This window comes from Rhea pennata, chromosome 19 (genome assembly GCF_028389875.1).
Source record: "Rhea pennata isolate bPtePen1 chromosome 19, bPtePen1.pri, whole genome shotgun sequence".
Lineage (NCBI taxonomy): Eukaryota > Metazoa > Chordata > Aves > Rheiformes > Rheidae > Rhea > Rhea pennata.
This window is the reverse complement of record NC_084681.1, coordinates 13,414,690-13,428,353: the sequence shown is the minus strand read 5'-3', so window position 1 is coordinate 13,428,353 and position 13,664 is coordinate 13,414,690. Positions and strand designations below refer to the sequence as shown.

At 39.6% G+C, this 13,664-nt stretch overlaps 2 protein-coding genes across 6 annotated transcripts in view; one reads left to right on the top strand and one right to left on the bottom strand.

Moving 5' to 3' along the window:
• TBCD (tubulin folding cofactor D) overlaps window positions 1-4,931 on the top strand; it is a 129,655-nt gene extending 124,724 nt beyond the window's left edge. For both annotated transcript variants that reach the window (XM_062592070.1, XM_062592069.1), the window contains 2 exons: window positions 2,578-2,662; window positions 4,514-4,931. In XM_062592070.1, the coding sequence (XP_062448054.1) occupies window positions 2,578-2,662; window positions 4,514-4,525 (97 nt within the window). In that variant the 3' untranslated portion in view covers window positions 4,526-4,931. The remainder of the gene's footprint in view (window positions 1-2,577; window positions 2,663-4,513) is intronic.
• B3GNTL1 (UDP-GlcNAc:betaGal beta-1,3-N-acetylglucosaminyltransferase like 1) overlaps window positions 4,316-13,664 on the bottom strand; it is a 129,883-nt gene continuing 120,534 nt past the window's right edge. For 3 of the 4 annotated variants that reach the window (XM_062592074.1, XM_062592072.1, XM_062592075.1), the window contains 4 exons: window positions 13,592-13,660; window positions 11,711-11,785; window positions 6,158-6,246; window positions 4,316-4,652 (listed from right to left, as the gene is read on the bottom strand). In XM_062592074.1, coding sequence (XP_062448058.1) covers window positions 6,166-6,246; window positions 11,711-11,785; window positions 13,592-13,660 — 225 coding nt within the window. In that variant the 3' untranslated portion in view covers window positions 4,316-4,652; window positions 6,158-6,165. The remainder of the gene's footprint in view (window positions 4,653-6,157; window positions 6,247-11,710; window positions 11,786-13,591; window positions 13,661-13,664) is intronic. The other variant, XM_062592071.1, reaches the window with a different exon arrangement.

Here is a 13,664-nt window from a genome sequence, read left to right as displayed (position 1 = left end):
AGTTATCTCTAGCTTTAGCTTCTTCTAAGGGCAGGAGGAAACATTCCCGTTCTTCACGACTATTACTGTGTTAATGTACTTTGGATGTACTTCAGCTGTGTGTCAGATTTGCGCTGTTTCTTCACCTCTCAAAGCAACGCTCGAGTGTCGATCGCAGTCCAGCGGGATATAGATCAGCGAGGCAGCGAAGCGCCTGTTGAGGCAGTAGGAACTCATTCTGGCAGCAGCTTTGAAGTTCACTAGCAGTCAGAACGGGAATAATTCTTTATTTGTTTATTTTAGAGCAGACTTTTTGCATCAAAGAAAGTAATTAAATAGAACTGTCAAGTGACAGGAGAAGGGACTACTCACCAGACTTTTGGCAGTAGTTTTGTTGTTTTCCACAGATTTTAGCATTGCGTACTTTAATTACCTGGAAATGTTTATAAAAGTCTGCATGCCTGAGATATTTGAAGCACTAAGAGGTTTAAGATACCAATTAGTTTATTAGTTTGGCTGCCTTTTAAAACTTTCTTCATTATTGCATAAGGATGTACTGGGTTGTGGTTCCGCTAGCCCAACACCTTGCCTCAGACCAAAGCCAAATTTAATGCTTCAGTAGGAGTTTAAGGATAGACAGATACAGTAAAAAATATATTAGTGCTATTTAATAGTTATCTTAAATGGCTTTTTGTTGTTCATTGAAATTTCATAGAACAAGTATACCTTTATGATGATACTTTACATATTTTTGGACTGCTGTGTGCTCACATTATTTAAGTCTTATTTAATTTCTAGTTGATTTCTGGTCATGAGCTTAAATAACTTTACATTTGAGAAAAGAAAATAAGTTTTGTTATTGTAAGGGGTGGCTGCTCTTGTTTTTCTTCATCTTACAGTACAAAAGTAGAATAACCATCTCAGATTTGGAGAATGGTTATTAAAAACTCTTCTGATTGTGGTTAAAACTACTTGCTCAACTACAAATTGATGTTTTAGTATTGTGTTTAGTATTAGTCAGTATTTGCTCATTAAATATGAGTTAACAGCAAGCTTACTGAAAAGTTAGAATTTGCTCTGCTATCTTAAAATGGATTTTTTTCATAATTCTGAAGGAGACATTTCCTACTGTTCTACATAAGCATTCAGAAATAAACCTAATTACAGACCGATAACCGAAAAAATGGAGCAGTATTAGATTACTACTGTCACCAAAAAAAGGGTACCGGCAATACACCAAGTAAAAAGTGGAAAACACCAAATCGCTACAGAAAAAGCAGTGGTAGTACAGGTCTACTCATAAAGAAAACACTATAGAAAAATAATATAAATACTATGTTTTCACCTTGTCCTTTTAAAGCTGTGATTAGCTGCCTGTTTCATTCCCTCTTCATCCAGGGCTTGCTCTAAGTTGCCAGTTGCAGCGTGTCCAGTGCGCTGAGATTAAAGATAAGGGCCAGTTTACTTAAAGCTTAATTGTTTTATCTTGGGAGACTTCAACCGTTTACAAAAGAAGATTTTTTGAAGTCATTGCTGAGTATGAGAGAGAGCCTCTTACAATTCCCAAGCGCGCTCAGTGCTACAACAATCATAGTACATTCTGAATTAAAATAAGCATTACCATCAGGAAGCCAAATGAAATTTAAATATTTGGGGCAGATGACAATTACTGGGATACACATATTTGAAACCTTCTGCATTTTGGAACTACAGAGAGTTTATCATACGATTGTGCAATTTAGAATGTAAACAAATTACACTATAAATAATAACATTTGTTTAGCCAAAGGAAAGTTTCCAGTATTAAACCTGACAATTTGTCTCATGTGTTTAAAAAGGAAAGGTTATTTGTAATTACCTTGCACTTTATACTTTTTCTCTGTAGTTTTGGAATCAGTTTATGTGCAAGAACCTATTTACAGTTGTTATTGGAAAAAAAAAAAAAAACAAACCTCCAAACCCAAGATTACTGAATTAGCAGTGTGGGAGAGAGCACAGCATTTCAGTTAGTGGTAGATATTTGCAGCATGTGGAAGAATGCTCTTGTGATTGGATTTTTGCCTTTTTTGAATTTTTTGTATCCAACTGTCATTGACAGTTGTTGAGGAAGTTATCTCAACAACATAACGCTATTTCAGCAGCTTTCAAAAAGACTCATAAGATTTAAGTCTGGATTTTTTTTTAAAAAAATTCAGCATAAAGCTTCTCTAGATAGTAGAATGTTCTCCAGATCTACTGACATTTAAGTTCTTGATGTGATCTTTTCTAAAGCAAAAAAGGAGCTGTAAGTTCAAAGAGTAAATTAGTAAACTTCTACTCAAAAGGTATGTATGAAAATGTGTCAGTTTTTAGAATACAAAGATCTAAAAATATAGTGTTATTTTATTAGTCACTGTCACTTCTGGGAGACCTGCTGTGTATTCATGGTTTATCTGGTTTAACATGTTGCAAAAATGTTACGATATTCTTAAAATTTGTCACAACAAAAACTTTAATGGTTTGAAATGTACATGGAAGTATAGACACATACCTTTGTATGTATGTGGCCAACTTCAAGTTGTTATTTTTGAATTAACTGGAAAATACCTCCTCGTGCAGGGAAGCTGAATTAATGCTAGTAAGAGAGAAACGCAACTGTCTCTGTGATCTCCTGAAAGTGCCCAGACCACAACTAGTATCCAAGGTAAACTATGGGATTGTGCTCCTGAATTTTTTAAAGAAACATTGTAATGCTCAGTTGTTCCACCAAATGCACTATATACTTCTGCACAACAGATGCTGTTCTTCACTGGTTCATGAAAATATAAATGTGTACCTAGAGAAATGTCCACAAAGCTAACTACAGGATATATGGAATTGCTGAAGACTATGCTCTTAAGCCTTTCCAGTCTTTTTTCTTGAAAACATTCCAGACTTGTGGTGTGACATCTTACTCAGACAAAATGCAAGAATCAAATAATATAACACAGATGTTTCAATAACCATTTGTCTGCCTTTTTGAGCAGACACCACCTAACACTACCTAAGAGCAAAAATATATTCTAAAAGCTACTACACTTGAGAAGAAAGGCAATATATCCATAAATTGATCCTTTTTTTCTTTTAATGCAAGTATTTAAGAATTGCCCATCATCTATATTATTTTTTCTTTAAAAATACACAGAATTTTCTGCTTTGGTAAGAATTCCTCAGTCTGTGAGAGGTTCCCTTCCCCTCTATTCAAAGATGGGAATGCTCAGTAAGCAAGATAAATAACACTGAAGGAAAATAAATAGATTTTGCCCCATTCATCTCTTGAGCACTTAGTACGTATGAACTAGCTCTCTTTGGTATTACATCACATCAGTCTCTAAGGTTGGCCAGTTCTTCCTCTTTTATATTAATATTCTGATAATCCTTTACACTAAAGATGTTTCCTAATGTAAGTAAATCCTATGTTTTGAGTTGTCATGGCTATAAAAAAAATATAGTATTTAAGGAATCACTGAATAATCATCAAAGACAATCTGTTGTCCTCATAGCAGTTTCTTTACCTGTCTTCCCAATTCTTACAGGGTCCTTTCCAGTTTTCTGGTTTTAGTTCAATTAAAAAAAAACCCTATGACCAACACTTTTGTAATTCTAAAAAATACGGATCTTAACCTCTCACCCATACAAAGCATTCTCATTTAGAGTAAAAATTGACCTAAGCATTCCTATTCAAATTAATAAAACTTAATTTTACGGCTAGTTTTTTTTAGACAACTAATAAATAGAAATGTGATGTTCAAAATGAAGATGTTACAAGATTAACAACTCACTGATCTCAAAAACTCCTTTCGCCTTAATGCTGAAATAGAGGCTGAGAAAAGACTGACAAGAAAAGAAAATTAGAAAAGTTATATATATTAGGGTGTGTGTATATAATATACCCTAATAGACGTACAGGTATTTCAGATGGAGTTGTTACAAATAATACAGTGTGAAATCTGAGAACTTATGTGGCCGAAGTTGGTACTTGACCTTCTCCTCCTCTCTCAGCATAAGCAAATAGTAACTAAAATATTTAAGGAGAGAGTAAGCCTTCACCTGCCCTGAGACCTGCTGGAGTTCACTCTGGCGAGTGATACTCACTAAACTTGAAGGACTTTTTTTCATGGCTGGCTGAGCCAGCAGCAGACACCCCTAGTAGCAGCCACTTCGGGCTCATACAAGAGTGCACAGCACTCTACTTTTTTTCACGAGCTCACATAGCCTGAGAACAGAGGAGAAACAACAGTTTAGAGAGGGCCAAGCCTAACATTATGAAAAGGTAAATAACATTCGTTTCGGCTGAAATCAACACTTACAAAATTCCTTTAAAAAACTTGCACAAATAGAATTTATTCAAGAGTAGGAAAAACAAAGGGGAGGGGTCATAAAGACTGTAAACATAACTTCATATTTTTACATTTTCATCTCCATTCAGTTCATTTTATTACATGATTGTAATATTGTTAAATAGTGATATTCTCTACTCCCCGTGACCACTTCTTTTTTTCTTTCTCTTTTGTAGAGTTCAGCGTAATAAAGTTGCTGGGACTGGCTGTTGCTTTGTGCACGGAAGCTCTTGGTTCAGGTGCCATCAAGAACTGAAAGAGTTTGCGCAGCGGCATCTTGACAAACTGGATTGTCAGCAGGAGCTGCGATATGCACTGTTCAACAAAAAAGGAGGCAGAAAATATGTTTTAGAATGTTGTGCAGATAGGCCAAAGGAAGGCAACAAAGATTCATTATGTTTTTGTTTTTAAATTCGTTATCTGTAGCCACAAGATGGCAGTTTGTCTTCATACTTCTGGCACAACTGACCTGCTTTTTTGATGTCAATGATTTTCACTTCTACAGCTCTGAATGGAGCCATTCAACCTGCGCGTGCCTAAATGTAGCACCATTGCTGTATACACATAAAGTATTAAACCTGACATGCTTCCTTATCCTCTTAAAAGAATCATTTTTTCCAGAGGTAAAAGTGGCAACACTTAGTGATTATGAAATCTTCCTGAAGATGAAGCATCTCTCTGCCTAAATCTGTCATTCTTAGGTCAGATAAAAATATCCAGGCTTCAATTCATCAGAAGTCAAAGCCTCTCATAATAGCTCTTTATGCAACCCATTTAAGCAAATGTCTGTGTGGTAAACTAGCTTTAGAGACTCAAGCTTCATTTTTTCCCCCTTTGAAGACTACAGGGGTGATGAAGCAGCTCTTTAAGCAACTGCTAGGAATTTAGGTCATTCCTTTTGGAGTATAAAAGAAAATGGCTATAGCTGTAGTGCTCATAGCTTAGGACAAACGTGCAGGTGAGACGATACTGTAATTATACCTTGTTACTTGATGGTTTAATTTAATCTCACTCTCCAAGCATTCCATAAAGAACAGCAGTTGTACATACGTATACATACAGTTGTGTATACGTACATTTGAAAGAAAGGGAAAAATCAGATGGAAGAGCTATAAATGAACCAGTTTCTGTGAGGCAGCTGGGCTGCTGAATGCTACAGCCTGCAGTTGTCTTCACACAATCACAGGATTACAGAATCGGTAAGGTTGGAAGGGACCTCTGGAGATCATCTAGTCCAACCCACCTGCTCAAGCAGGGTCACCTACAGCCTTCTAATGTAGATGTTCATTTCCAAAACTATAACCTGTCCTACTGCTGAGATTCTTTTTTCTTTTCAAGAGACTATACACTTAACTAACTTACATTATTCAACCTTTCTTGTCTTGCAGCCTGGCCTGGGAAATGAAATTCAGTGTAGATCAGTGTAAAATTATGCACATAAAGGGAAAAATAGCACTCGGGTCACATCTCTTTACACTTCCACTGGCTTCAGGCCTTGCTTGATGTGTTTTTAATGCTTCCTGGTAGTAACAGGCCTCCTGGATCTGAAGGACTATATTTGGTAGTTATGTAAATCAGAAATACAACCTAACAAACAAACTGAGTTGAATTTAGTAAACGAGTCACGTAATGTTACTGAGGGCAAATATCATTAGCAGTGGTGTAACAAGTCCTCCCTTTTAGAAAGGGGTTAATCAGAACAAAGATTAATTTAGTGAAGCACAAATTACTAAAAGATGTCCAAACCTCTGAATACTTTGGTCATCTGACACAGACACACAGACACACGGTAACATGTAGCTTCATGGTCATTGCCCTACCTCAGTTTCTAGCTGAAGTGGTAATAATCCAGCCCTTCCTTCAAGTTCAGAGTTTTTAAGTTTTCTTCAAATGCTCCACCTGTCAAATCCTATGGGGGGGGGGGGTATTGGAGAGAGAGAAGAGCATTAGATCAAGCAGACAAACTCCTTTCAGGTCATTAGCAGGTTCCACTAATTTGCCTCTTCACAAAAAAAAGTCCTATTTGCAGCGCTAAATGTAAATAAAAGAAAGCTCAGCAATATTTCCATCCAAAATTCAAGTGTATTTTGAGAAATTACTTTTCAAATTAAAATGTTTAGCAAGTTCATTTCAAATTAGTTCAGAAAACTCTGAAAAATCGCACCATAATTTATTTTTCTGAGCTCCTAAGTCTTGTTTTCTCAGTGTCTGGCTCATCATGCTGGTAAAACTGCTCTGCTGGCCCTCGACCGCGGCCCCTTTTCAGGCTTTTGGACTGAAGGCCGCCTGCGGCGGTGCTGCAGCCATCTCCTGAGAGCAGCGCTGCAAATACGCCAGTACGCAGCAGCGGGGTGGGTCGTTTTCTCAAGCGCACACCTGGGCTTTTAGGAAAATAGCAATTTCTGTGGATTCTGTGCAACGATCAGCTTGGCTGAGGAAACAGACCCTTCATCAAGCCACCAGCGTATCATGCCGCATTAAAGGCGTTTCCTTTCCAGCCTTATTTACGTTGTCGTGACGGGACCGTGGCAGGTCCGCGACACAAGCAATCTTTGAAGGCAGTGACACACCCGTGATGTCATTAAGAAAACATGCCAACTTCAGCATTTCGGAGCATTTCTACTTTGTTCTGCCTGGACTCTTTAATTCTACTGATCTTCAATTAACCCTCGCAATGCTAGAAGAGATGAGTGAAAGAAAAAGATGCCCGAGTGCTCTTTTGGTTGGAACTGGGCAGCTGCATTGAAGTTTTAGCAATGCACAACAGTCCTGTAAATATTTGGGACAAGACATGGCAAAAACAGAGCCACACGAAAGCTGTGGAATTAAAGAAGGTGGAGTGTTACGTTTTGGCTGGAATAACTGGATTAAGAAAGTTCTATGGGATCTTTAATAAACCAGAGTGCACAAACTCAGGTTCGTGTCTCACACGGAGGACTGTGCGCATCCCGCTCATCCCATAACCTGAACTGCTTGTAACCGTGCTCGCAGTATTTGGGTGTTTCCTGGCAGAGAACAAGGCCACCTCAGTACTTGTCCTGTGCTGTGTTTGGATGCAGCAGCAGGATCAGACCCACGATCCGGATCTCCACTGCATGGGGGGAAACGCAGCTTCATTACTCTCCGCTCACGAAGCAGTGGCTCTCAGAAAACAAGTTACTCAAATTGCAGAACAAACCAGCCTGTCACCGCCCCCCGCCCCAAGCTGCCTCTTTTTTCTCCTGCTTGAATTTATATGCGAAAGGAACTGTTGACCACAGCCATTGCCTCGAGACCACAGGCTAATCCCTTTCTCCTGTGCCACTCTCACCTATGTTCTTCCGTCTTCCCTGGCAAGGCCAAAAAACTCCCCAAAAAACAAACAAACCCCATGACAACAGCCAGATCCAGAACGCCAACAAAAAGCATCACTATGAGGCCTAGGATTAGTATTTGAGCTCTGATATTTACTGATCCTGAGGCCAATACAATAATAACCAACGAATAATTTGGAAAAGGGCAGGAAAGCTCCCATGGCACTCAAATGTAGATGACTGATTACCAAAGATAAGCAAAGCCCCCGCTTATGTGAGTGATCAGGCCGCCAATTGTGAAAGATGCTGTGGGTTTGTTTTTTTTTTTTTTTTAAAAGAAGACTTCTTGAATTCAAGGATACTTGACAGTATTTAGTACTTTGAAGAAGTGGGTCCTGATTTTGCAATTCGGTTAAGATCACAAACTCATTGCTCCATCCACAAAACTTGCCGCTCACCTCGGCAGGGCAGTCTGCTCCACCGTACAGGCCGAGCGCATCGCCACTACTGAGCGCGTAGCTCTAAAGAGGGGTTAAGAACCAAACCAAAACAAACAGAGAGCCCAGAGGCTGAATTACGCTGGCTAGTTAAAAACAAATCTTTCATTCCCAGAACAGACGAGCGAGGTGACAGAACAAGGCAGCACTTTACAACAAGTGGGCTAACAGTAGATTTACTGACCTTTGTACAATCAAACCAGTTTAATTACTGAGACAGAACGTAGAAAATCCCTTTCATTTCAAGCGCTTGCAATCTGTGCCAAGACAGGGCACAAGAAGTGATTTCTAAGTAAGTAAGTAAGTCGTTTGCTTTTGCCCCAATAAAACGAGAGGAAAATGCACACTGCAGCCCCCTTAGACGACGTGAGCCTGTAGGCTGCAAGACAGTTTCGATAAGCTAAAGCCACGATTTTAGTCTCTCAGTAAAAACTGTAACACATGCACACGCGCGCACTCATGCTCCTTCCTCACAGCAGAAGTTCAGCTATGGCCCTTTTTTAAAAAAAAAAAAAAAAAAAAAAAAAAAAAAAAGCTGCTTACAAGCTGAGCAAAGACCAAATAGGATAACTTTTTTTTTTTTTTAAACATTTTTTTTTTAATACGGTGACAAAGTAATTCCAAAGCCAGAAAGGAAGACAATGCATGGGAAAAAGCTTGCAAACAATCCCTTTAATAAATGCATGCAGTTTTTAATCTGTATTTTTGAAGATTAGCTATGCTTAAGAGGCTTAAAATGCATATCAGACCAATGAAGGATGTCGTTGAAGTTATATTAGTATGATGATGTTGGATTTGGCTGTCCAGGGTGTTTAGGAACTTGCTAATGACTTTTGTTTAAGAAATTAGCTAAGCAGCTCTGCAGCTAATTCTGCCTCACCACAACTTCACATAACATGTAACCAGATCCAAGGGGGCACATTCAGCAGGGTCGTATTTGTTGCACTGGTAACTAACTGCACAAGAAACGCTGTCCTGACACTTAGGGTTTCCTTTCTCTTTGCTTGTGGCTCCATGACTGGAAACAGCAACTTGGGTAAAATGGGTAAAAATAACTTGCCCTTAATAGTTTGAAAAGGCAAGTCACTTGTAGCCTCTCAAACATAGGAATTTTTTTCTCCACCTGCACATGGCATGCACAAGGATAATGTCCATTTTTTTTCTGCCTCCAGAAGAATTTCCTGTCTCAGATGCAGTAACATGGACTTGGACTCATAACAGCAACATTTTTTGCGGTTTCATTTGATAAATCTAGGTGAACAGCATCACAGACAAGGAAAGAGCTATCACAAAAGAGGACATCATACAGATATTACAACTGAATTAAATAAAAAATATATATATTTATCCTCTTATCCTACCTTTTCTTATGCTCCTACTTACAAAGTGTGTTGGGAGGGGAAAGGTGATTAAATAAAAGCTGGGAAGTTTTGCTATTCAGCTCTTCTTTCCAATGTGGCCTGCACAGAAAGCAAGGCAAAGCCAAACAGTCTATAAACACAGCCAAGCCTAACCCCGGCGTTACACTTGGCCTGCACAGCATCAGCACAGATGACTGCAAGTTCAACTCTCTGCTCTTCTCAGTCCATTTAGAAACCATTTCCTTTAGCAGCCAGGCCTAAAGTTAGAGATCCGCTGCAGACAGGATACCTGAACATTTCAAACCACAGACACTTAGACGAGTTTGTTTTGTTTTGGTAGAAGACCACTTTCCATGACAAAATTGCTAGTGAGAAGTGTGGCTATTTCAGTCCAGCCACCACCCTGCAAGTAAAAAGAAATGAATTTCACAGCTTCTGACAGCCTCCACCAAGGCTTCTAACAAACAGTAATAAAACACAGCGAGGGTGGCCGTGGCTCAAAGAGGTTGCGAAAAGCTCTCCCTGACGATCAGCTGCAAAACGTAGTGATAGGGAAGAAAAAAGGGTCCGGCAGACCAGTTCTGGAGAGGGATTCAGCAGATCTGATCCCTTCTCGCTCTCTACTGGGTTTTAAACACTTCCTACATTTTCGTACAGATACAGTATCTGTGTTTCCAGTTCTTTCTTATTTTTTCCATGATTAGTAAGAGGGTGTTCAGGCATAACTAACAACAATTTGATTCCAGTTCTTTGTTTTGTTATAGATTTCTTCGTCCTTCCAACAACATCATCCTCTGTGTCCGTAACATTAAAATAATTGCACAAGAGTTATCTTGTGAGGTTCAGGTTATTAAATATATTTAAAATCTGCAGAAAGACAAGCTCCAAAATGGACTGGGATATTACGCAAGTTTGTTCTCAGTAGCGTCTTTGTCCATCCAGCCACTATTTTGCTTTCCCAGTCTGTAATAGTGCTGGAAAGCCAAGGGCATTGTTTTTTTTCTTACTGCACTAGGCTATTTTTGCTATCAATTCTTAGAGCAACAACAGCAGCCAACTATACAATTGAATTAATTGAATCACAAAGTGAGAAGGCAAAGGCATCACCTGCCTACAGCTTCGAGAGATGTGGCATGACACAAACGGCTACTGGCATTCTTGAGTTCTCCTAAAAAGCGAGCTGCTTCACAGACAGGTTTTAGAAGCAATTTCACAAAGTCTGCAACTAATTCAAGTAGGTCATACTGTGTATCCAAAAACTAGAGCCTTTTCCTTAAAAGATATGGTCTGCTGTGTTATGTGATCAGCAAGTGGAATACACTCCATGGAAAAACCTGAAATCACAGGTTTTCAGATAAGATGCTGCGTAATAGTCTCACTGTAAGGGCTTCAGAAATTTCATGTGCTTTTATAACAGGTTGCACAGCTGTTTTGTCGAGGGACTTCCACCCACCATTACATGGAGTATGAAAAATTAAATTAGTTGTAATATTCCAAGCTTATCCAACAGTTTATTGAACAACACTATGTGGTAATGCCCTACGGTACTTTCAGACTGGCTTCACAGCTCTAAGTTACAATCTCAGAGTTGATCGTAAAGTTGGGAGTGCGAAGTTTTAAGAAGGGACTGTGTGAGATGAGATTCAGCCAATCAATCTTGGAACAGATATAAAGCAGCTTTAGAACATACATGCAGCTACAGATTTTGGTTACTTTTAGAGACTTAGTGTTTATGTGTTTGCTATGTGTTTTAAAGCTTGTGTTTCATCTAGTTCCATTGCACTTTTTTATTTCAAATATAACAGCTGCTGGTTATCACCTCTGCGTTATGTCACTAAGTCAATTCAACCTGGTCAAATGAGAATCACTGCAGTCGGGCAAAGACGGAAGAGCTGCAAAATGTCTGGTTTAAAAAAATGAAGCCTTTTATGTTCCTAAAATATTCCAACCCTACATATGGCAAAGAATAGCCTCATTTGTACATATAATGTTGCTGGATGAGAAGGTAAAACATATCCAAACTCCAAAAGCTATAGCTTTTGCTATTCTTAATGTCACTTATATTTCTTAATATGGTTTTAAATCTCTCAAATATTCTGCACAATCAATTTGATAGGAAGGCCATTCCATATTAAAAGCTTCTGCGAAAAGCTATTTACAGTAAATACAAATTCACATGGAGCAAATACTGATTTTGCATGTCTCGCTAACTCTGTACTCACCAGCTTCACGCAGATAATGAAAGGTGGAGTTGCCTCTCGGAAGTGACATATAGGAATTTTTGGTTTGGGCCTCTCCTGCAGGAAATAAGAGTGAAATTTGGTTAAAAGGGGCATACAGGGTTACTTGTGAGCTTTCTTCAAGGAGCTATTAAACATAAAGTGGGAAAACCCTGATTTTAAGATCTCATATTAAATAGCTCCTCTGTTCAAATACTCATAATTTTCCCCATCTTTTCAACAGCCAGTTAGTTTCTTACCGTAAGCTTTCAACGCAGTGGTGTTTCTCTGGATGAAGTTGCACACTGCACCACACGGGAGGAGCATTCACTCCTCTCCTGCCCTGCTTCATCCTGTCCCCAGCTTCTAGCCCTCTCCCCAAGCAACTCCCCCTTTTCCCTGATCCGATTGCAAGGTTAAGCTGTCCTGTACCAATTACGCTAGTAACACCACCGCAGCGGTGGTAGGTAGCGAGTCCTCAAGGTGCCAGCTAAAAATTCTCAACTTCCAAGTGCTTTCATGCAGCAGAGAGCACTCACTAGCTTCCCAGGAGAGGACCCAATTTTGCAAGTGCCCCAGTCTAATCGCAAGCTGCATCTGAGCAGGGGCTGCTCCTCTGCCTGCATACCCCGTGCAGCCCTCCTGCGGGCAGATATGAGGACCATGCAACCTCCGGGTAACTGGATTCACAAGCTAACTTGGTGGAAAACTTGTTATTTTGAGGGCTACTTTTCTGCCAGCTCAGCTAACTCAATCAGGGCATCCTTTAGCCATGAGATGGCAGTGCCAGCGCAAAGGAGGCTGCAGCAGCACTGCCACGAGCCCTCCAGGCAAGCTGCACCCTCCAGCACTGCCCCAAAGCCTGGGCAGGCCGAGGACTGGCTTTGCACCGGCTTCGAAGGGACTGAGGCTGGATGAAACTCTACTCCACATCCTGAGCTAATTGCTCCCATGAAATTCATACTGCAAAAAGCTGGGTTTTTTTTCCTCCCTTTCTTTTCTTTTGGCCTCTATGGTTTGTTTATTGCCACCTAAATATCAGCTTTCATTCTTCAGGGAATGAAATGCTGCTGCCTACAATTTTTAGGCTCCAGAGGAACCTATCAATTAAAGTCTTACTCAGATACAGTGCGATTATAAGTATACAGATAGGTTACAGTTAATCGCTGACACTTGCTTTCTTTTAACCAGACATGTAACTTTTAGTGCAACATGAGCCAAATTCTACTTCCACTTAAAAGAAAAACTGTCAGTGAAGGCCAAGTTTGACCCCATCAGCAGAATCCTTTCAGAATATACATTTTTTGTCTTTCTAGACTGACTCCAGTCAGTAAGATGTGCTCTTGTCTTTCTGCTTAGACCTGGAAGCGACCTCTCTTTCAGAAAGGTTTGCTGCCGATGTGCTTTTTATTAGTACAATTTACTGGCTTTGAAAATACCACATCACAAAACTCCCCCTTCTTCCTTCTATTTTTTCTTCATTAGGGCAACATTTTTGGTTCCGTAAGCCCTTCTCTAACCACAATGTTCTTTATCTTGGGGTTAAAGACACATCCATGGAAGAGGAGAATCTCTCTTTGTTCCTAAAAAATAACACTTCATGCTGAAGGAGCAGTACTCAAGACAAGCTTTTCTCTTGCTACCCAGCTGAGCTGGTGGTCTCACCACCTTGAGCCGCGCTGGGACAAACTCTGGCTCCGCGGTTCATGTTCCAGTCCGAGTCCCCAGCTATCTGATATCCTGACATGGCCTCCTTACTGGCATTAGCTGCTATACAGTATTTAAAATCGGTGGTATTTTCTTTTGTTGGCTATCTGAGGAGGTTCGAGCATCCTACAACAGTTTCAGATCACAGTAACAAATGCAGCAGTAGTTAAAACTAACCTCAGATTCTTCGTAAGTGTAAAATCCTTTCATTATTTTCTTTTCATCAACATCACAAAATGCAGTTACCTGG